At 36.4% G+C, this 23815-nt stretch overlaps 4 protein-coding genes across 7 annotated transcripts in view; 3 read left to right on the forward strand and 1 right to left on the reverse strand.

Annotated features, from left to right (window-relative positions):
* Positions 1-4864, forward strand: part of LOC124211547 (discoidin domain-containing receptor 2) — a 95796-nt gene extending 90932 nt beyond the window's left edge. For all 4 annotated transcript variants that reach the window (XM_046610716.2, XM_069133435.1, XM_046610717.2 and 1 more), the window contains one exon: positions 29-4864. In XM_046610716.2, the coding sequence (XP_046466672.1) occupies positions 29-361 (333 nt within the window). In that variant the 3' untranslated portion in view covers positions 362-4864. The remainder of the gene's footprint in view (positions 1-28) is intronic.
* Positions 4865-8129: 3265 nt separating this feature from the next.
* Positions 8130-9681, forward strand: LOC124210935 (SOSS complex subunit B homolog). The gene has a single exon (XM_046609400.2). The coding sequence runs from the start codon at positions 8530-8532 to the stop codon at positions 9214-9216; it is 687 nt and encodes a 228-aa protein (XP_046465356.1). The 5' UTR covers positions 8130-8529; the 3' UTR covers positions 9217-9681.
* Positions 9682-10556: 875 nt separating this feature from the next.
* LOC124210930 (solute carrier family 35 member C2) lies at positions 10557-15500 on the forward strand. Its single transcript, XM_046609390.2, has 6 exons — positions 10557-11399; positions 11481-11695; positions 11784-11856; positions 11960-12212; positions 12361-12536; positions 12623-15500. Exons 1-6 carry the CDS (start codon positions 11139-11141, stop codon positions 12974-12976), a joined length of 1332 nt encoding a protein of 443 aa, XP_046465346.1. The 5' UTR covers positions 10557-11138; the 3' UTR covers positions 12977-15500.
* On the reverse strand, positions 12904-23561 carry Jarid2 (Jumonji, AT rich interactive domain 2). Its single transcript, XM_046609361.1, has 12 exons — positions 23031-23561; positions 22298-22467; positions 18752-22088; positions 18446-18671; positions 18196-18348; positions 17851-18049; positions 17552-17703; positions 17114-17423; positions 16617-17023; positions 16431-16529; positions 16048-16350; positions 12904-15962 (listed from the first exon to the last, which is right to left on the reverse strand). The coding sequence occupies exons 1-12, from the start codon at positions 23114-23116 to the stop codon at positions 15876-15878; spliced, it is 5529 nt and encodes a 1842-aa protein (XP_046465317.1). The 5' UTR covers positions 23117-23561; the 3' UTR covers positions 12904-15875.
* Positions 23562-23815: the final 254 nt, after the last annotated feature.

Below are 23815 nucleotides of genomic sequence, written 5' to 3' on the forward strand. Positions count from 1 at the left end.
CGGCACTTCAATGATCTTATGGTTCCAGGGAAAGTATACGACGAAAAGCGACGTCTGGGCCTTCGCCGTCACCCTCTGGGAGATCCTGAACCTGGGAAGACGCGTGCCCTACGAGCATCTTAGCGACGACGAAGTCGTCGCGAGCCTCGGTCACCTCCAGCGGGTATCCGACGGCGATAACTCCTCTGGCGAACCGGAGGAGACACCATTTGTCTACCTGCAGCGGCCCGCCGCCTCCTCGAAGGACATCTACGACCTTATGCTCGAGTGCTGGAGACGTGAGGAGAACGAGAGGCCGACCTTCCGCGAGATATCCTTATTCCTGCAGCGAAAGAACCTCGGCTATGCTCCCACTTCTTGATATTAGGTAATCGGGGCTCCCGCTCTCATAAAGCGCGGTCTCCTCCTTTCGCCGGCTAATCTGCGGGCGGCCACCTAGCGGTTTTGTAATTATAAACGTTATACGCAGTTACTCCAAGCATTCCTCTTGGTGGTTAATCTACCCTCGAGACACGGACATCTCGTTTTTTTGTTTTTGTATTTTTTGACTAGGTGTAGATACTAGTGCTATGCGATTAATCATTTTCCCGATCAATCGATTAATCGAATTTTTCGATTAATCATTTTTACGATAAATCGATTAATCGTTGATTTCAGTTAATCGTTTTTCCAATTAACCGATTACTCGATGGTTTCGATTAATCGTTTCTTCAATTAATCGATAAATCGAAGTTGCCTCAATAATTCTGCAGGTTAATCGGTATACGAATCGAAACCATGGATTAATCGATTGATCGATATCACCCAGTACTAATAGGTACTCTTTCGCGGTGCAAGGTACAGCACGATCCGAGTCTCGAACTCGCCCAAACATCGATAACCGCTACTAAATACATCCACGTGTATCATCGAAGCTCTACCGATATTGTCGTTTTTTTGTATCTACCATATTATCTGTACTAAATCCCGAACGACTCACCACTGTCTGATCGTAGATGTATGATTGTACTAATTCTCAAACGTTGTACTCGTGACAGTATTCGAGGTTCGTTAAAAAAAAAAGTCATTCGCAAGGTCTTGTTGTCCTGTTGAATATCAGACTTCGGCACCGTGAAGACATATTTTCCCATCATTCTACATTGCAATACGTTTCTTCCGTAAATTTCTCGACGAATATTTGAAGAAAATGATGACAAAGAAATAAAAATTAGTAATATCGAGCAGTCGAAAACGGTCCGGTTCCTGCACACAATTTTCTGCTTGATATATGAAATATTGGTGCAGCAGTGAACGAACCGAAATCGCAACGTTGCCGGGAAATAGTGCGTGGATTAGGTGCAAACTATCTTATAGCCTTATAACCTAACTTTATACTACGATACTTTTGTATAGAATAAGACTGGTTGTTATGATAACCCAATGATTAGTAACTGTTACTAGGTAATAAGAGCTGTGAAATAAGTTACACAACGCCGCGAAATTAAGTCGCCGTGTATACGTTGTAATATTTAATATACATATTATAAACTTTGAATTTACGGTTAAACGTAAATCTTCAACGATCAATACAAATCGACTTTATTATAAAAAGATAAGGAACAACTCGTGTGAGAAAAACAAATCCTGAAGAGACACAACGAATTGCATTATATGATTTCATGCGGTGAGTGCGATTATAATTAAGGTTCGAGAGCTGATTAATTAATTAAAAAATCAAGTTAGCGATTAATTTATTTATTTATTCCCTAAGCAATAGCTCTATTCTATGTAATAGATCACCTGTAGGTACATGAATTTAATATATATATATATATATATATATATACATACATCCATATATATATATATTGTATGTGTATACTACGCGGCCTATTCAAAACACTTCGAGTCTCTAGTATTCTCTTATAAATATTAGTTATATTACACCTATGTTTTATAAAATATATGAATATACACACCAATGTGTATATACGTATATTGTATAGAAACGCATTATTATACGTGTGTATATAAATACGCTGCGTACCATGGCTATGACACATCATAATTATATTAACTTTATATAATAGGCGGGATCAATAGAATTAATACATTATATACATATATTTATTGTAAATATAGATATAAATGTTGAAGCATATGTGACGTAGTGAATGCAAACCGTTGATATATCCGGAGGAAAGTGATGGGAAAGAAAAAACGGTAAAAACGTAGGAAATAAAACATACCGATAGATCATTTTAAGAAAATCATGATTAGCAGCCTCGAAGCCTCGAAAAATTGTTGATATAATTCTGTAGGAATATTATACCATATTATAATATGCACATAAATTCGTTCGTCGCCGATAATTTTGATAGTTATGTAAGTAATTTCATAATTTATCTCATCGATATTGCAACATAATCGATATCATTAGCATTACTACGACTCCATCACTGTCATCCAATCATTTTCATTATATTTTTTATCGTTGATCGAATCTCATCGATCGTTACGCTTGAACTATCCAAACCGCGGTATAAATTCCGTGAAGTTTTTTCTGCAATAACAGGATTATGAAAATTGTGAAAAATAGTAATTTCTTGAATGTAAATTCGAATATTTTTCTCTTGCTGCCGGTATTCCGAAACCGTGGCCTGCGATTTGACAGTGTCGCATGACGTCACCCGCGGACATTTTGGCGCGACATTCAAATTGTTTGCCGTTTAATTTCGTTTCATTGACTTGAGCAGTGGTTGAGGAAAGTTGAAAAAATAGGAAGTTGAGTGATCATTATTGTCGTAAGAATTATTTCATCGCTGGTATCTGATCGAAAAGAAATTTAATTTGAAAATATCCACGATCGCGGATATAATCGGCATGGCGAATCATATCAGAAACTAGAATAACTCAAAGTTTTAAAGTTGACATATCGTAGAATTGCATTTACGAAAGCAATAAGTGAAGCAAAAATCGATACTGACTGACTGCTGTTTGAAGTGTATTTAATCATTCGTAAAAAGTTCATATGCGCGAGTTATCGCACTCCCTCAAGTATTATGCTTTCCTGCGAATTTTATCCCCTATGAAACAACCATGCCCGGATTTCATTATCGTGCACACCCATAACAGCGGTCGCGAATCGTGCGAGCTTGCAGAATCCAACGAATGTAGAAATCGCAACGATGATAAACCCGATGCAAGTTTAAAAAATTAATCCTATATATGTCGATATTATTATACTTTATTTGAAAAATCCAATTATGAAAACAACGAAACGAAACGAAACGTCGCTCGCGCGAATTCAAATTTTAATTAACAAGTCACCTTGGCATGGTTGTTGATTTCGTAGAGTACTCCAGGCCCTCAAGGGATTGAGCAACGCGATCTCTAACGGGAAAAATCTCTCTGGATTGTATTAATGCAAATATACAATATATGTATACGTCTCGTGAAAAAGCTGGTGAAATTTACATTTTCTGCAAAATTTCTCTCATTTATTTTACCGCGCGAAATATTTTTGCTGAAGAATCGCCGAGATATTCAGGGAAGCTATGAACTCTAGCAAACTTCCTCAAAGTTTCACGACGCGATCTTCGTTCTTCTAAACGAGTTATAAAAAAAAATAGTTTTCAACAAAAAAAAAAATGAACCCTACAAACATTCCCAGAGCATCATGTTATGGAAAAATGAGAAATGAAATTTAATATTGTGTCTGGAAAATTATATGCCAGAGTCATGTAGAAAAAATTATCTATGAAGACGGACTTTTTGAAGAAAACAAATGTCACTAGAGAATTATATACTGTACAGGTACATGAACACTTTGATCTCGCATCACCCGATATCTAAATAGGTGTACTTCCGTAGACGGATACATGTTGCAACATAAATACCTACAATATACCGTTACCGTTACAACATCAAAATTAAAAAACGAACTATTTATGTAATTGATATAATACATATACATATAACACAATATATATTTAATTATATACACCAACGTACGGTGCGTGTCTACGGTATATATAATGTATAAAATTCGTTGAGCAAGCAGGAGTAGATATTGTTGAATCGATTTAGACTATCGTGGAATTAATCGTGTAACTATATATAATTTACTCGAATAAGGTAATTAGAATCTAGGCCGCAGGTTAGTATCTACGACGTAAGCATAACGCTGCCTTTGGCTATATTGCTGCCCCTATAACTGCTATACAATACCGAGCTGTACTTACTTCGACTCGTATCACTTTTCTCCCTCACCTTCGCCTTCCTTGCAACCCTGTCTCATGTACCTGTTTCGCAACCCGATCACCGCACATTGGGATACCACTGTAGTCCAACATATGACGGTGGCCGAGCAATATGGCGGCTGAAATAGCGAACAGCTGATCGCAGTTTCGGGTTGATTATTCTATTGTCGGAGCACAGAAAACTCGTGCAAACTACGAGATTTTTTCTTCGTCACATTGAGCTAAAGCGATTTAAAGAACCAGTGAAAATACGACTTTTACAATGAAATACAACCTTGGAATACTGCGCGGATTCTTGTAACATCAGATTCGGTCTGCCGACGTGTTGGTTTCCAATTGGTATAGATTTACATGTAATTTGATTTGCCTGCTGGTGACCCCTGAACGTTGCATGTACCACGTTCGATTTCAGTATTCTTCAACTACGTATAAATGTACAATATACGTAGGAAAAGGTATAATATCATTGTATTTGACATGCAGTCTATATCTACCTCTGTTAGATGCTTGGAACCTTGAACTTTAAGCCCTGTGTAGCCTTCAAAGTTAAAAGCGTGAGCAATTGTTGATGAAAAAAAAAAAAAAAAAAAAATTAAAAAGAAAACATTCATGTTATTACACTTCGCGTGACGCCGAATAGAACGGTGAGCTCTCCTAGATGTTTTCTGTCGGTGAGTTGGTACGATGTTTTAATCGATTGATCTATGTTTAGTGGTTTTCTGTGAAAAATTGATTTTCTCTTTTAGGTTCTTTTTCGTGCTTATGTAAATTCAATCATCTCAATGAACAAACCCCCTTAACTTCATTTACAATTATTTTAATGTGTGTAATATCGATATTCGATTTGTGTGTTAATGCTACGCAGTACGTATTTAAAATCTTTTCCATTTTATTAAATATTATTAATTATTGTTCGACAATCATACCTGAGCCTTGAGACTGAGTCGTTATTCCGTTGTCCCTTGTGCTATTCAATTATTTACAATTGTATACTGCAATAATTCGAACGCGTCGTACTTCAATGTTACTCAAGTCGTATATTGTTATCAAGTATAACGCGATAATCGTACGCGGTGTCAATGCATGTTAGAATTCTTCATTCGTTCTTAACTTTACAGATTTGATTTTCGACTTATTTTATTATCGACCCTCAACGAAATTCTTCAATAACGATTAAAAATTTACAACGTAATTTGATCGTTGTAAGGTCGACGGACAATCTTAACATTATACCTACTCGGATTTTGTAATTCTAATTCAATGAAAACAAAAGATACAAAAAGAGAAAGAGAAACACTTGAAAATATACAGAAACTGAAATGATTGAAGGTATTATTTTATTTTGAAAATAATCAGTGACGATGGAATTGACAAATGCCGGTAATAATTGTAGAAGACTGTGCAGAGCTCACCATATGTTACCTTCTACGCTATAATTACCTAATCGTTATAATCGTAAAGTTATTTTTTACTAAAAACTGTTTATAATTTTGTATCTCAATTCTGTAAATACCAAGTAAGTTATATACATATATAAATATAAATATCTACGATATCTAAGTATATATTAATATATACACGCATTTGAGGATAATCGTCAAAACGAATAATTGAGTAGTCTCTATAATATAGTATAATATATATGTATATTATATACACGATATATTTTAATCCGTATAGCAAAAATGATCACATATTATAATGATATTAAATACGTCTAATAATATGCAGTATAAGAAGTAATCTATTAACAATGAAATGGTATAAAATATAACAATGTACAACGACTTAGATTATACCTGTATATTATACATTACGATTAATTTCATTATTATTATCAATATCACGGTTATAATTACAGAAACAGTGAAGCTAACAAATTATCAAATAACGTTAGCGTCATTGAAAAGAAACTATGAAAAAACAATGTACACTTGCAATTATAGGGCAATACGTGTTATTTGGTAGATGTATATATAACACAATATTATATTGGTAATATCTGATTACATAGTTTATAATTAGTCATTTATCGTAGCTGCATAACATATTACCATCATTTAAAATGTATCGAAAATACATACGCAGGTATAATATTCTCATACCTCCTCGTAGACAACAGAAAATTCCTTCGATACTCGCGCAATTGCTGGACACATATCGAACATCACCGATATATTTCATATCAGTACGTATGTAGTGAGCTACGTCAAGTCTGTGTATGAGTTTCTTGGAATTTATTTTTCCGCTCAGAATGCACCGTTACATAAACCAAACATTAAAAAACCTAATATCATTGTGCCGTTTCAAATTTCGAGAAATATGAATAGATGTCACGTCATATCGACGCAGTACGGTTGTCACTGTCTTATATTTATATTGATCATATTTTCATAATCCGAAATTCTTGCAACCAAAATTATGCTTCTTTTGGCTACAAATTTTGTATGTTTAAAACAGGAATTCCAAAAAATTGATCATCGTTATAATTAATATTAATTCCACTGTGTAGTACGTAGCGTGGAATGGCAAAAAGAACTTGACCAATTAAGGTTCCTGCGCGTAACAGTTATGGTGTAACGTGATTGGAATCTCCGGTGTATAATAATGTTGTGATGTTCATATCACCTCTTGACGGTTTATCAAAACATCAGGTTCATACGTATACAAATAAAATTACACTACGATTATAATAATCGTGAAATTATTGAACATTACGTTATACATGCTGAGTATTTAGCGATCCGGTAGTGTATTACTATGATTATTATTATTATGTAATAAATTGTAATTGCAATAATTAACAAAGAGTAATAAATGAATTGCTCAAACAACGCCGGTTGTACACGCTGCAGTCGATCCGTAAAAATTTCATACATTTTTGTTTCCCATTGTTTCATATTTATTCGCTGGTATTTCAAATTAGATTCGAAGCACCAATTAGTGAAAATTCAAACAAATTTGTCTAAACGAATCTTCGTGACAAGACCGTTGGACCGTTATTATGTTTATTTTTAATAAAATTGACTTTCTCTCTCAAATGAATTCATATGTTGGCCACGTTCTAGTGATGAGGCACACATTATCGATCTCAAATAATCAACCAAATACCCAAGACTTATACGTGTCATTCAGATCAATAATGCTAGCATTCTGGCGTGCCGGTGAATAAATATGCCGACGGAGAGATGCATTATCGATAATATGATCAGCTTGCATTTTACATTGAGATGGTTTGAGAAAAGTCGAAACTTGAGATTTTACTCCTAATTTTATTTCATTTTCACGCACATCTTGTTCCGCCTGAACTCTTCAGTCGTTGAAAAAAAATCAAGATACTTCTTCAAGCTAGAGTTCGTCAAATTCTAACGTACGCCTGACGTGCGGGCTGCGGCAACCCGGCACACATTGGTTCGCGGCGCGCACAACTCGCTCCGACCAGTTAATACACACGCCAGAAATTCTCATGGTGTTATTTGGTTTCAAACAGCACGTAAAGAGCTGTAAGGTTCGATGCTGCGAAATTCAGATCGTACCGTTCAAACTGAATGATATAATTTTATAAGTTTCAACTCCTACCAATAACCAAATTTACAGTAGGTAATTAATACATAAGCCACGGACGCATGGCCGAGAGAAAAAACGAGTGTGTTAGAAGCATTCTCTAAATATTGAAGTTAAATTTCGCTTCTTGCTGCTATCGTAGTGAGGAAATTTGCTCTCTGATTTCTTTAGTGCTTGCTCGCGAATTTTCAATATTTCTCATGAATTCCTACTTAACCACCCGTTAACTTCGTGACAGCAGTTCGGAGAGTTGCCGCCAAAGCGCTGCGCATAGACTGGCATTTTCGCCACCTGAGCAGCATGATCGTAAAGCAAAATAAGATGGCGAACATTTGGACTATCAGCTGCCAACAGCGTACCACCCGTCGTATCATTTCTTTGATGAACTTTTCTCATATTTATCACAATTTAAAAATAAACACAAAATAAGCTTTAGATTCGTGCCATATGTTGAGTAAATTCTAGATCATACACATGTCTGGTATAAGGATTCAAGGGAAGTAACGAGGGACTGGAAATAGTTGAGACAAAGCGTTGAAAAATCCATAGACAAAAACACGAAAAAGAATACGCTGAGTTACATTCCGTCTTTTTATATAACTGTAAATTGCGTCAAGCAGCCGAGTATACAAAGAGAGAAGAATAAATAAAACTAATATCGCCGAAAGTGAGAAGCCTGCAGTGAGGTTTAGTGATTGTTGAACGGTGCGGTTGAAAAACGACGATGGAATATGTGCAGATAAAAGATATACGGCCAGGGCAGAAAAACATAAATGTGGTATTTATAGTTCTGGAGGTTGGCCACCCTACAATAACCAAAGAAAACCGCGAAGTACGAACGTTCAAAGTCGCGGATAGCACGGCGTGCATGAATGTGTCGATTTGGGACGAACCCGGTCAGCTTCTGCTACCCGGTGACATAGTTAAACTGACGAAGGGCTACGCCTCGGTGTGGAGGCAGTGTCTTACCCTCTATTCGGGTAAAAATGGTGACATACAAAAGATCGGCGAATTTTGCATGGTCATAAACGAACAGTTGAACATGAGCGAACCAAACCCCGCTTTGGCCCAGCAGCTTGTCAATCAGGGGACAGGTTCCGGGCCCCCGTCAGCGGGTAACGCGAACAATGCCATAACGAACAACGGGAACGCAAACAACGTGGCCGCGGCTCCTGGAAGACAAACGCCGACGACGCAGAGCAACGCGACGACTCCAGCAACCGGCGGCACGCCGGCGAGCAGCTCGACGACGGGGAAAGCCGGTGGAAACGGCGGCGGAGGCTCGGCCGGTTTACCCGGAGGATCGGCGAGATTCTCCGGTGAAACGGGCTCCAAGTCTTCGACCACCGGAAAAGGCGGATCGCGTGGTCGTGGGGGGTACAGGAACGGGGGGAGGAGCGACCGCAGATAACATATTTCGAACCGTCAGAACAAACCGCAGTTGACGATTTGTTTCGAGTTTTCTTTTTTCATTTTGTAAAAATTAATATTAACACTAGAGTAATTATAACAATAATGATAATTATAGTTGTAATACGAAGTATGACATATGAAAAAAAAAAATATTGTTAACAGGGAGACGTTGAGGGAAAAAAAATTAAGCGAGAGGCAGATGATAGGGGAGAAAGTGTGAAGATAATTACGTAAAGAATAACATTGAGGAACAATTGTGCGAATTTCGCTGGTATATGTGTAACATATTATATGTACATTGATGATACATTTTTACAATCATATAAATGATATTTGCGTTACTGTATAAAAAGAACATGTGAAATAGTAGTACAGGAAACAAATTCATTGGTAATTAAATTAATACACAAATTTTTACTCAAACTGTGTGTTGTGTAATGTTGTTGTATACTTTTGTAGACGGTAATAATTTCATTCCGAAAATATTCAATACGTGTAATTAACTATAAATCAAGGAAATCCGTCGGAAATTTACTTTCGTCTAGATTTTCGAGGATTTTAATAAACTTCTCTAGACGACCGTGAAGGTCGCGAATAGGTTCACGTTGCTGGTTAAAAAACAATCAATAAACAGTTGACCGTGGTAGGGATAAATTATAATCGCGATATACCGTGAGAATCCTTGAATGATTAATCATGCACGCTTTTAATTCCGACGTAATTAGACGTCTAGTTTCAAGACCCAAAGAAAGTTTTTTGAAGGCACCTCTCGCGATAGATTTTACATTTGTTTTTGCTCCGATAAAAGGATAAAATCAAATAGTTTTAGTTTGATACTATAATCCCAATCGAAATCTTTGTGTGATTATTCGGCGAGTTGAAAGTTAGTAGTGAAAATATACCTGCTCACAATGCCAGATAGAAATTGATAAATTCTTATGAGACGCGGAAAATTCAAACAATATAGCAAACTCGGTTTTCGAATCCGAATCCTTTCCGCATCTAGTATGAATTATTTAATTTCGATCTAGCATTTTTATCAGGGATCGCAGCAATCCAACATAGGGAAGTCGAAATATGTCTGCAGAAACTCCATAAACGCTACCGCAAGCATTATTCTAATCTCCAACGTTATCCCATGTAGGTGTATAAATTTCTTTCTAATTAATTAATCGTACGTATGTTTTCACTATCAGTACTAAACGCGACGTGTTAAGTACAAGATAAGAACGTATGGGATAAATAAAAACGGACGTTTATAACAATCGTATTCAAGTTGCAGGAAATGAAAGCTTAGACCGCGATAAGGAATTGGTCTACTTCATTTCCTTGTACACGATGCCAGCCTTGTAAAGCAAGTTGTTGTTTGTGAAGCACGATCCGTACAGTAAACGAGTCGACTGTCTTTAGATATGCACGTAAATGAATCGTGCATGAATACGACTAAAAATTTGTGACAATATTCAGAGCGGAAAATACAGTCTCGGAATGGACTGAGTTGCTTTAAATTTGGAGAAGTCATCTTGAATCGCATGCGCGAAGATAACCGCCGATTAGAAGTGTGACGTGTTTTTTATATGCTGTTTATCAATTACTGATGATTGATCCATATGCGATTCGAAATGAGTGTCTAAGGATTCGTCAAAAGCTAGTGTGTGATAAATGTCCCGTGATAAATTTCAGACGACGACAACGACTGATTAACACTGGAAAAAAAAGAAGAGGATCACAGTGAAGTGTGCCGTTTGACAGCTGGCTATAAGTTTTCTTAGCGAAATTTATACCTATGAAACGATGGACGAACCTTCAGCGCAAAACTGCTGTTAAATAATAGACCTGAGGTCATATCGATGCGAAACGTGAAACTGCTGGCTCGCGTAATGTGGGTTTGAAATTTTGTGGAGTTTCAGTTTCGAGGTTATGTTTACGCTTCGCGACACTGTTTCCAGACTACCCCGTAATAACAAGAATATGCCGAAATCTAACATTAAGTATGAAATCGCTAACCAGGAACCCGATGTCCCCGACTACTTTTTACAGCAGGATACGCAATTCAAAAATACACCGACAAAACACTTGTCCTTGTGGTGGGGAATCCTCCTTACATCCCTTCTCATTCTTTTATACTTTGTTCTCTCGGTAGGACTCAGCTTTTATCAACAATGGTTACTTAAGTCATGGGTAAGAGTGCCGATCAAACATAATTCCAAGTCGCACCGCAAAAGTTTCATCGTTTGAATTTATCGCCAATTATTCTTACAGGATTTTCATTACCCACTGGGCGTAGTTCTCTGTCACTTGTTTGTAAAGTTCCTACTTTCCGCGCTGGTGCGATGTGTCCTAGAGTGCAAAACTGGGCAACGGAGGGTCAGATTATCTTGGCAGAACATGCTGATCTACGTTGCGCCACCAGGTATAGCGAGCGGCCATGATATTGGCTTTTCAAATTGGGCTCTGGAGCTACTCACCATGTCGGTGTAAGTATGATTTGTTTTTTGATAAAACAACATACAATCACAGTTCAATTTTATAAAGAATTCATCTAACGCCTTCGCTGTATTTCAGGTACACAATGACTAAGTCAACAACGATCATTTTCATTCTTGGTTTTGCACTCTTATTCAAACTTGAAAGAAAGGTAAAGAAAAAAACTCCTACCATTTACTGGAAACTGATTGAATTCACTGCAGTATAAATTCCACCTGATATTATTTTTCGCTCAAGAAGATTATTTTTTACAGTCATGGTCCTTGGTGGGAACCGTTATGATGATATCAGGAGGTCTGGCAATGTTCACATATAAATCGGCAAAGCTCGATAGTCTTGGATTAGTTTTTGCTTTGCTAGCGTCATTCTCAAGCGGACTTCGTTGGACAATGGCGCAGCTTGTTATGCAAAAGTCCAAACTTGGCCTTGGAAATCCAATAGATATGATGTATCATATGCAACCTTGGATGTTTATATCTATAATACCCGTGGCATTATGGTTTGAGGGTATGAATCTTTGAAATTCACAACAGCATTATGACTGAGGTTTGAATAGGATTTGGATGATATCTGAAAATGAATGACTTTCGTACTTAATGATGACTTGAGAAATTTGAAATCCTGTTTATTAGTTCATTGAAGTGTATTCCCACAGGGACCACAATAAAAAATGGTTTGGCGAACACGAACTGGACCAACACTGGATCTGTGTTAGTAACCATTGCCGCTGTGCTTGGTGGAGCTATCATAGCATTTTGCATGGAACTCGCTGAGTACATGGTCGTTACACGTACCTCTAGCCTAACGCTATCTATATCTGGAATATTTAAGGTAGTTTTGTTGGAAAAGATTAAATGCTGCATAATAATGTCTATAGAGCCAACTAATGTTACTCATAACTCTTTATAAATTCACAGGAAATCTGCACGTTAATCCTAGCGTTCGAGTGGAAAGGGGACGAAATGAGTAGCCTTAATTTCGTGGGCCTGCTGTTGTGCCTTGGCGGAATAATCCTTCATTCTTTTCAAAAATTTCGAATGACCAGAAAAGATAAAATTGAAGATCTTGAGCTGGAGCATAACTCTATGTTAAATAACCGTACCAAATCCGATGATGGATTTGACACTAATTTACCGCTACTGTCAACACAGAAATCAACTTCGTTGACAAATTTACTCAACGAATTTTTCAGTTCGGATGAAGACGAAAATAAAAATGAGGAGAGCTCATCGCAGGTCCTCTTTAATATTTTACATCGCAGGGAACAGTGATTCGTATTGACGACGTAATAATGATAAGGCATATTATTACCAACTTTAAGAAGTGTGTTATATTGCCAAGACGTAAACTCCCAATCTAATCATTTTCAAATTCCAGTTAGATTCCAACTGTATTGGAATTTCTTAGTTAGATTTTTAGAATTGCAAATCATCTTTCTGCAATGGCTTAGTTCGTAGCTCATTTTTTTACTTTTAGATTCCATGTACATGAATGGAAATTATCGCTGTATATTTTTTACTGATAATTTTTAGCCTTTGAAAGGTTTTAATAAATTATTACTATACATATAATACTTTCCTACGCCTAGGAATTTGATATGTAATATCGTTTTGTATATTCAGACTGGATGGCATAAAATTAATGATTCATACCTGCTTGCCATTACACAGTAATGCACATTAATGACAAGTCAGTTAATTCGGGTCTGCCTTGCTGATTTCAAATACCCCACTGTATGATCTGTCTGTGCGTTAATAACGAGTCGCGAATTTTTCCAGTAATCACTTTATTACCTTTGTTAAAATTTTAATAACTACCGTAAAAAGACTGGATAAATTTCACGAACAAAGATCATTTACACTGTCATTTTTTACCCATGCCGCCACAGTGTCTAACATTTCACTCGAAATATATTCTATTTAAAAGAATGGTTTCCTATTTTATACCGTACATAGAATATGAGTGTGATTTATTAATAAACAAAGTTTTTGAATAAAATGATATACATTATATTTCGTATAATGTTACAATATTAAAAAAACATTCCAATGTAGCTATCACTAGCATGCATCACTAGGTGAACACAATGCGTATTATTTGACGAAGCCCGCTCGTTTGTGACTAGATAATAAGGCCATAGAATAATAATGTCTTTCTGTTGCATTTACGATAACCAGTATTATTATGATTGGTTTTGCTTTATAATCAAGTGAGTGATACTTACGTGTATAATTCTATATAAATTATGTTCTTCAAGTTCTGATCAGGGCGATAGTGATAGATTCGCATTAATTGAAAATGTATTACATTAAAGTGGAACTAATCAATCCCAACTAAATTATTTCAACATCATACATTGATACATCACGGTAAAAAAGAACCGCGTCTCAACTTGCAATTTTTCAACAGAAGATAATAAATATTTTCTCAAGCTAAAATAGCATATCAGTGATTAGCAACGTACTTACAATAAAAACATTGCAACTCGATTGCTTCTAGAATGTCTAATACATTTTGATGCAAAGTTTTATAAAAAATAAGCATGCATATTTTTCCAATTGGAAGAAAATTTCAAAGAACTGGATCATGTACCGTCAATATTTAAAATTTATCATTACACGTTACCTATAACATTTGTGAATATGACTAAAAAAACATTCTCAACACGAACACATCTTTATTACGGAACGATCTGATGGCATTGATCTCTCGACTTTTAATAAGTATAATAATATAAGACAAATAAACTCCCAATAATAATGAAAACCCCTTTTGTTCTCAATGAGCACTTCCAATCAGTACAGATGGTTATTCGTTCTTTGTAAAACAATCGGAACGACCAGAACATTATCTCAAAATATGGTCATACATTTTCATACCCTTTGTATATACCTACAGTTATATACACGAGTGAGTACCTTTTACTTCAAAATTCAGTTTCATTCTTACTTTTAACTGATGGGAAATTCAAACAAGTTTTAGAACGTGAATAAAATGTGCAGTAGTTTTATTCCAAACAGTAAATAATTTATATTACGTATTGAATAAAGTTTAAACTAAATATACTGAATTTGGAAAATGAAAATCCATACAAATATAGAAATAACAAAGTTTCTTTGAACGGGTAGAAAATATATAAAATTTATATCAGATATTTCACTGCTTATGTACACAAATTGGTACTGTAAGTTTCTCAGCGAATTCGTTTTTTTCTTTCCAATTACACAATGACGTTAATAATTACAGAAATATAAATTTTCTAATCGACAAAAAACTCCTATATGCGTATCGACATCAATTTGGCACTCAATAACTATACAGAGAAAGCCTCGTCACTTTTTTTTTTGCACTAATTATAGCATCACGTATAAATTCATCAAATTTGGTTGTAATTTAATACATTAAGGAACTACAACTATCGTTTTGATTAACCGTTTTAAATTTCAGTATTACAGTTGGATAAATTCGGACTACTTAGGTATGGACGAGAAAGAAAATTTCTGCTCCTTTTCACCCGTTATTATTTGTTACGTAAAGACTGATCTACAATATACTAATTCCCTACAGTATTTTAACTCGAATAATTTGACTTTATCGTGTGAGTAGCGTAACGACACACTAATTTATAAATATATCAAATTAAAATATGACTACAAAAACGGAGACACTTCAGTCAAACATGAAAGTTGAGAAATTAAATACATCAATTTTATCATTAATTTAATTTTCTCCCTCTCAATAGAGTTATTTATAAATTGTTGAACTTTAGTACTACACGATCGTTCAGATGAAAAATCTTGTGAAAAAAAATTCGATCGTGATGCACGAAAAATATTGTTTAACAGTGATCTGCGCCTTGTTATATGATGGGTACCTATTTTTTCTCTCGTGTCAAAAATCACTCGTCATCTTTTAATGATTTTATAGAAATCGGCATTCCGATCTCGGAGTATTTGTGATGTCTAACAAAACTTTTTAAAATGCCATACCAGGCATTATTATCGTTACTATTGCTACTATTTTTTTCGTCAGTAAAACAATGACGTAATAAATAATGTATAGAACTAATCATGGCTTCAACCTTAGAAAATATTAAAATAAATTGATAAATAATTGCCTATGTGAAAATTCTATCAAATAAATATAATATCACTACAAATTTTTTATCGCCTATTTAGCTTGTCTCATTTGATTAGTCTTCTTAGATTTGGCTTCGATTTTATCCTCCAATTTATGTATGAGATCATCCAACTCCGCCTGAAAATTAAATATTCAAAAAATATACGAGACCCATTACAGGAACTTGATTTTAATTCATTGTTACGGATTTCATATGTCATACCTCACTATATGTGTACATAAGCGTAGAGTGTTTCAGAAGCTGTTTTTTCCTCGTAAGTATCTGACAAGCATGTGGAAGACAATAGACACAATCGTCCTGCAAGTTGCTCACTAGTGAAACGAACAGATTGGCACGACAGGTTTCGCACTCAAAGTCACTGTCGTCTTCCTTAACTTTTTTTCCTCTTCTTCGCTTTCCACTATCAGGTAAGGGTAGCCTCTCAGTATTCGTTAGACCGGCATTTCCCAGTAGTCTACGATATTCTAATTCTCTCTCCCGAATATTCATCACAGTTGGTAATATCTACAATAATAAGTGAGGAAGTAATAATTACTACTTGATATTCATTTCAAATACGATTACTTTTGACAAAAAATTCTTACCTGTTTAAGTACATCGACATGGGATCTAGTATCATTAATAATACTGAACAACAGTCTTTCAAATGAAAATATTGATGGCTCACAGCTCTCCTGTATATCCTATAAGAATTACCAACCACTGTGAAATACGACACAAATAGTAGGTGAAAAAATAAAAGATACGGATTTTCAATTCTGAATAGTTACCTTGAATACTTGTTCCGCAGTAACGAGCCAGGACGATTGTGCAAAGTATACACTTTCAGAAACAACATACCCAGTGCATATACTAGAGGTGAAGGCTTTAGGAAATACAATAATGAACTGTCCGGGCTCTTGCACTGTCTGGCATAGGGGAACACCATTTTTCACAAGCAATTCTGGTGGGACCATGGCCGTGTCCGACGGTAACCAAATCGTTTTATTCTTGCAATATCGTGGTACCATTTTAGCCAAAGCATCTCTAAAGTTGTCACTGTGCTCATCAGGAATCCCATACCAAATTTTTTTAGCCCCTGTATGCAAATATTCTATCCACGGCAGACCGTGAGGATCTCTGTACCAGCAACATGCACTGAACAGCATTCCAACATGTAGCGTTGGCACAGTAACACCTAGTAACGTATTGCCAATATAAAAAATAAAGTACAATGTAAGCTATTTTTACCCTCAAGTTACTTGAGTACAAAAAATATATGCCGTACCCATTAAGGGCCCCAATGCTCTGAGTACCGAACCAGCATTATTAGTCAATACTTTAAGATTCCAAGGATGTCTAGCAAACGGACTGTTTTTAGCAACAGAAAACCCAAAACCCCGACCGCTCGAGTCAATACTGGCTGCGTGAACACAAACGTGTCGTTTCCTCTCTGCGACATGTTTCCAAAATGCTGCTTCAACTTCATTTGCTGCTGCACCCTCGGCTTCACCAGATGGTGGTTGACTCTCACCGAACCACATACGTTGTGTATTTCGTGCGATGCGGTAGAATGCATTTAATGGCATATTTCTCCCCTTTGAAAAGAATAGTTTAAAGATTTTCAATTCCGAACTGTGCATTCATAATTGTTCAAATCATAGAATATTTATTTGAGATTAAATTTCATATTTGAATAATGATTTATCAGAACAGTCTGACTTACTTTGACAATACATTCCTCAGTTTCATCAGAACTATCCTCATCGTCGTCTTCAGCGTCATTATCACTAGAAGGTGCAGTCTGTGTTTGCAAGGCCTTGCTCTCACGCTTGGCCCAATCAGTTTCTACTTCATCGAACAGTTTTTCTCTCTCCTCTGAAAAAATTCCGTATGAAAAATGTAAGACCAATACAACAATGTCGATTGCCAGCTTGCATGGAGCCTTATCAGCACCCGAAGAAACCGCTTTCAGTTCAATCTTACAAAGGTAACTATAAGGGAATTATTAAGTGTTGAAATTACCCGGCGAAAGCGTGTCATACGGCAATAAATATTTACAGTAGATATCATCCAACTTAGTAACTCGGTCCTGAGCAGATTTTGGAATTTTCATCCCGTCAGCCACCTTCTGCCATTTTTTTTTCTCAATCACCTCCTTCAAGCCACCTAGACTCTGCACCGTTTGATACAAGTGTGGTAAATCTACCTCCATACCACCAATCTAAGAAAATTACATTTATTGTAGATTCTTAAGGCTTAAGGTAAGTTAAAGGATATTTACAAACTACTCAAACTGTGTATATGTAATGTAGTGTTTAAAGACCGACGAAAAAACAAATTATAAGTAGAATTGTAATCCACACAAACCCAGGGAGGATGAGTGAGAGTGATACTCTGTGTTGCCAAATATTTTTTAATAGCCATCATTTCCTTAACATTGGGTCCCCACCGATGCAACATCCGATGAACGTATTGATTATAAGCTGTAAAACGCATGTCATCCGATACTTTACATTCAGGCTGCAATAAATAAGAGAAAACATTAAAAGGAGTGAAAGCGCTACATCTATAGAATGAATAATTAACAGAAAAGTTTATAATTTAGTGCTCTACTCACTTTAAAGTTTACCGGTGGAACTACACGACAGATTCCAAACTTCTCAGCAATAGGGCGTATTTTATCAATGTACTCCAATGGGTCTTGAAAATCTTTCTCGGTTGGATGAAACGTAGGAGCTTCGACAAGACGAGCCTCTTCATCCGCATTTTTTGGGCTTGGAAAGGTAGTCGGATTGCTAGGTGAACAGAACTCTGATGTTTTTGGTTTAGACTTGGATTGAGATCTGGACATAAAATTACAAATGCATAATAAATGTTGATAGTCCAGTATACAACATCCTCATCTCAACAGTGAAATGCTTACCGTTTACCGCTTTTCACGGAATCTATAGATGTTTTTCTTTCTCTAGAGGCTTTAGGAGACTTTTGAACTTTGTCCGGTACTAAGCTAGTTCCTGTTGCAGTAGAAACATTTTGATGCTGTGTTGTTTGCGTTAGTGTAAAACTTTTGTTGGATAAGGGATGCTGAAAGTTAGACGTAGATGGTGTAGGTACTACACTCGTTGAAGTTGACGGAGCAGGATTGTCAAGTCCAGAAGTTGATGAATTCTGCGGTACACGAGCTGTTGGCTGAACCGTACCTACGGGTGGACATCGAGCTACTGTAGAAGGTGGTTTAGTAATTAGTTTCGCTCTTAGTAAAACGCGTTGGTTTGGACCAGTTGGACCCTCGGTGCCAAGTTTGACAGCAACGCCTTGAATCAATTGTTGACCCTGCACCAAATTTGGACCATTCCTGGTAACAGCTTGTAAGGGTATATAAAATAATTGACCCCCATCATTGTCATCTTCATTATCATTGTTACCATCCGTCTGAGTTGATATTTCAGTACTTTTCAAGATCGATTCGTCTGTCGTAGTGGTTTGCGGCTCTTGCGATTGCTCATCAAGATTCACTTGCACAGCTATAGAAGTACTGCAGCCAACGTTACTCCAGCTTGTAGTCAGTTTGTCGATTGGCAAAACCTGCATCGTTGCTAGATCGGCAAAAATCTTTGGGAGTTCGAATTGATTTGCCTTCGGAGTATCAGCAGAAGCAGAATCCTGGTTCTGAACATTCTGTGTCTCTTCCTCAGTTTTTGCGGCCTCCTCTTCGGACATCAAAGGCACACTATCTGGTTTGTTGTCAGTGTCCTTAAGCCTCCGCCGAAACGGTGTACTGATTGGAGTTTCATTGTCACTTTCAAATGCATATACGCTACTTTCGTTCTCTGGAGAAAAGGCATTTGCACTCGGAGTGATATCTTTACGTTCTTTTACCTTGGGCAAAAAAGGTTTTCGCGGCTGAAAGGATTTTTTGTCTGGCGATTTCTTATCCGGCGAACCATCGATAGAGTTATGATCAGATTTAGAAACAGCATCACTGTCCTCGCCGAAGGATGAATCTTTGCTAGTTTTCATATTTCTTCCTTTAATAATTTCTTTTATATCGGCATTTATTCTATTACGATTTGTTGGTATTCCTTGTTGCTTAGGTGGAGAATGTTGTACGTGAACATTTAATATTGGTGGAATTTTATTCTGAACTACGTTGTTATACTTGTAATTATTTTTTTCAGTTGTTTTTGAAAAACTTATATTGACTGGCCGAACTAAGTGCTGAATTCTAGTAGATATAGATATATGGCTGACGTCATTCTTTACTTTCACCGTATCTTCAAATTTAAAACCAGAAACGTTTTCCATTTCTGCTTTACTCTCTTCTTTTGCCATGGAACTTTCATTTAACCATTTCTCAATCTGTTCAGTAGACATGTTCACTCTTTCTTTTCGTACCAGAGACGATGACCGAGGCATGTCAATTATATTAACAGTAGAATCGCTTGGATTATGATTATAAATTTCATGTACATTCATTGACACTACAGGTATAACTGGTGGTGCTGATTTGATCTCCGATAAACTCAAGTCTTCAGGAATAGGTTTGGTTGATGACTCATTTACATTTATAGTCACAGGTAAAGAATCGCTTGTTTCTACATCAGAAGAAGGCTTATTTTTTATATTCATTGCATCCGTTTCGGGCAAACCATGTGTTTTAAGCACATCTAATTTCCTGCTGTCCTCCTCAGATGCAAGCAGATTAGCCTTAACATGAGTGTGACACGAGTTTAAGACCTTTGATATGGCTTTATTAGAAAACCCTCGAAAAGATTCTTCATCGTCTGATATTTTTGAAGTGTCATATTTGTCATCAACATTTGGAGGAGGTGTATTTTCGGACTTTGCTTTATCAACTTTCACAGACTTGATCGGCTCATTTTTCTTTTTCTTTTTCATCATTTTATCAAGCAGCATTCCTAAAGTTTCTTCATCCGATTCAGAGTTGTCACTTTTACTCTTAGATTTGTTTGATTTTTGTTTAGGTACGCTAGTCTTCACAAGGCTTTCCTTTAATCTTCCAGAATTTTGATCCCGCTTTCTTTTCACCATCACTTTTTCTTTTTCAGTTTTCGTACTTTTTTCTGACTGCAATTTAGAGGGCACGTTTCTCGGCGATGATCTGAGGCTTCTGCTCGTTGACTCAGCTAACTTTCCAAGACTTCTCCTCGTCACAGGTTTAATATTCTCAGATTGCACTGAACATGCCGAATCGTCTTCGCTGTCCAACTCGCAATACTTTTGTATTTTTAACGGCCGCTTATTCTTTACCATGCTCCTGTCAACTTTATCTTTGGAAAACCGAGTGCTGCTTCCCCTGCTATTCTCAGATTTGGCATCTTTGTTACTGTTTAGTTTCAAAGTCTGTTTTACTTTAGCTCGTATTTCACTTTCCCTCTGCGCTATTCTTCTGGCATTTGGCAGTTCGGGAAAACTATCGACCGATAAATTATCTTCATTATCTAAATCCGGACTGACTAATTTCCTACCAAGAATTTCCATATACACCGCAGCTGCTTCTTTGGTCTTTCTAGATGGGCGTCTCGATAGAACCTGAGCCTGTATTGTTTCTCGGTGAGATCTAGTTATTCTTCTCGTTTCTGACTTGCTTCTTGTGCAAACTTTTTTTGCATGTCTGGTCTGCCGTTTTGAACGTAGCATCGCTCTAATAGTTGGTGAATTATCGTCCGAAGACACGTCGGTATTTGAAGAATCATTACATCTCTCTCTGACAAGTGATCTCTTTTTTGCTTTGGGCAACTCTACTTTTCCTTTTATGATTCCAACATTTTTACTTTTATTAGCAATGGCGCTACTCCGTAGACAGTGTCTCTTTGTTTCAACCTTGGGTAGAAACTTTTTGGGTGGAACGATACTTGCTGTTTTCATTTTGGCTCTATCGGTAGATGACCGAGTTCTCATTATGCATGTAGGTTTGAATTTGTTCTTTATCCTTTGCTTTGCCAGACGCTGTTCTTGGTACTTTTTCTTCAATGCCTCAACGGCAGATGCTGCCATTTTACTTGTTTTAAACTTTGTCATATTTTTCTCACTTGTAGTTATTTTTTTATCGGTGGAAATACTACTGCCTTTCCCATTTGATTTCTGTGTACTGGTAGTTGATTTAGGTGTTTCTGTTCCAGATGTTGAAGTTGGTGGTATAGGCTTTTTAACAACGCTAATCGAAGATTTTTGGCCCTGCTTTACTTTCCGACTTCCAACATTGAAAAAATCTAAACTGGGAGGCAGCATTGGCGTACCTAAAAGTAAAAATTATATTACCTTACATTACTGTAATGTAATTCAGCAGATTTATATATTACTGTTATTTAATGTTGAGTAAATAAATAGAATATCAATTTCAATTCATATAAGATAACATGTTATTAGATTTATGTATTGGATATATATATATATATCTTTATACATGTCAAGATAAATGAATGACTTTTTGAAAACATGTATTGACCTCGGAAGCATAAGAATGTTAAGAAGTCTTCAGTGTTCGGACGCCCATGAGTTATCAATTCTGTAATAACTGCAGGCTTGGCCTTTTCCTTTTCCTTGATAGAAGATTGCGTGGAACCAAATATAGTCGCTACACCCTGGGCAAATTTTCTTTGCGCGTGGACTTTGGTCCTAAAATAAATGATGAATAGTATATGCACAAAGGTATAAAAAAACATAGAATCTGTTACTTTGATTATGAGTATAGTTCATGGTTCATTATTTTGCACATGCAATAAATAAAAAAGAGAATGTTGATGTTCAAAATATGGTTGTGCAAAACAATGAGATCCCAATCAAAACTTCAGCTGTTCATGAGACATGTGACAAAACAAAAAGACAAGAAAAGTAAGAATAATAACTGCTGAAGACCCAAACAATGCTTCTCTTGAACTACAATAAGTAGAAGGCTGAAAAATCAATACATTAATGAACCCTGTGAAATTGTTGAATAATGAAAGCCTGTGATAATCAATACTCTTAGAGAGTGGCAATTACGTGTTATGCAAATAACGTATTTGTAGGCTAATTTCATAGGAGTTTCATTAGCATCTTTTGAAAATGAATACTAATGTCTATTGGGTTTCAAGGGATCATCCCTATTCTGTAACAATTATTTATAGGTGCTGAAATCAATGTGTAGCTGTCAGCTGCGACGTGAGTTGATTTAAATACGTGCAAATAGATCATTTTACCTTTTCGGAGATTCTGAAAGAGGGTCCATGAGGTCAACAAGATCACCTTCCCTTCTCTTCCTTTTGTCATTTCTACTAAGGACCATTTTCGTGTCACAGTGATTAAGTAAATTTTTTACTATGTTTAGCGCACTAGATTAGGTTTATTTATTGGTAAAGTTGGGCACAACGTCGAAACTTAATTAATTATTATTTTATTAACTAGATTAGCATAATCAATCATAAAGATATTTATCAGCAAAAATCAAACTAGCTGTAATTTGTGTGCAGTGGTGGACGATGGGAATGGCCAACAGCCCCCGGTTGGAAAACCGATACTTGGGGCCGCTTTATATGTTTTATACTCTTTAAACCACTCGGTATTCCCATCTGCTTTCCGCAATTCTATCAACATCATAAATGTGTATATACAGAGTGATTACGACGGGGACTACTTCTTTTTTTAATGGATTTTATATCTTGAAGAGAACATAACTGTTTATTCTTCGTATCACAGCAGACAATCGTGAACTTTAAATCACTGAATCACAAGTGCAATTACTAGTCCCGGTACACAAACTGTGGTTGCTAAATTTACTAGAGTGATCGTAGGATAGAGGTTGTCTCCATACTCGAAACAGCACATCGAAAAACGGACTCTAGTGGCTGTTTGAAAGAGCTGGTTATGCAGTTATGACGTCATGACCGGCACTTCCGGACAATTCAAGAGTTAGATTGTAAATTGAGTTGCGAAAATGTAATGGAACGTAACAATCAGTACTTTGGGTTGCCATCATCAATTAATT

This window comes from Neodiprion pinetum, chromosome 2 (assembly GCF_021155775.2).
Source record: "Neodiprion pinetum isolate iyNeoPine1 chromosome 2, iyNeoPine1.2, whole genome shotgun sequence".
Classification (NCBI taxonomy): Eukaryota; Metazoa; Arthropoda; class Insecta; order Hymenoptera; family Diprionidae; genus Neodiprion; species Neodiprion pinetum.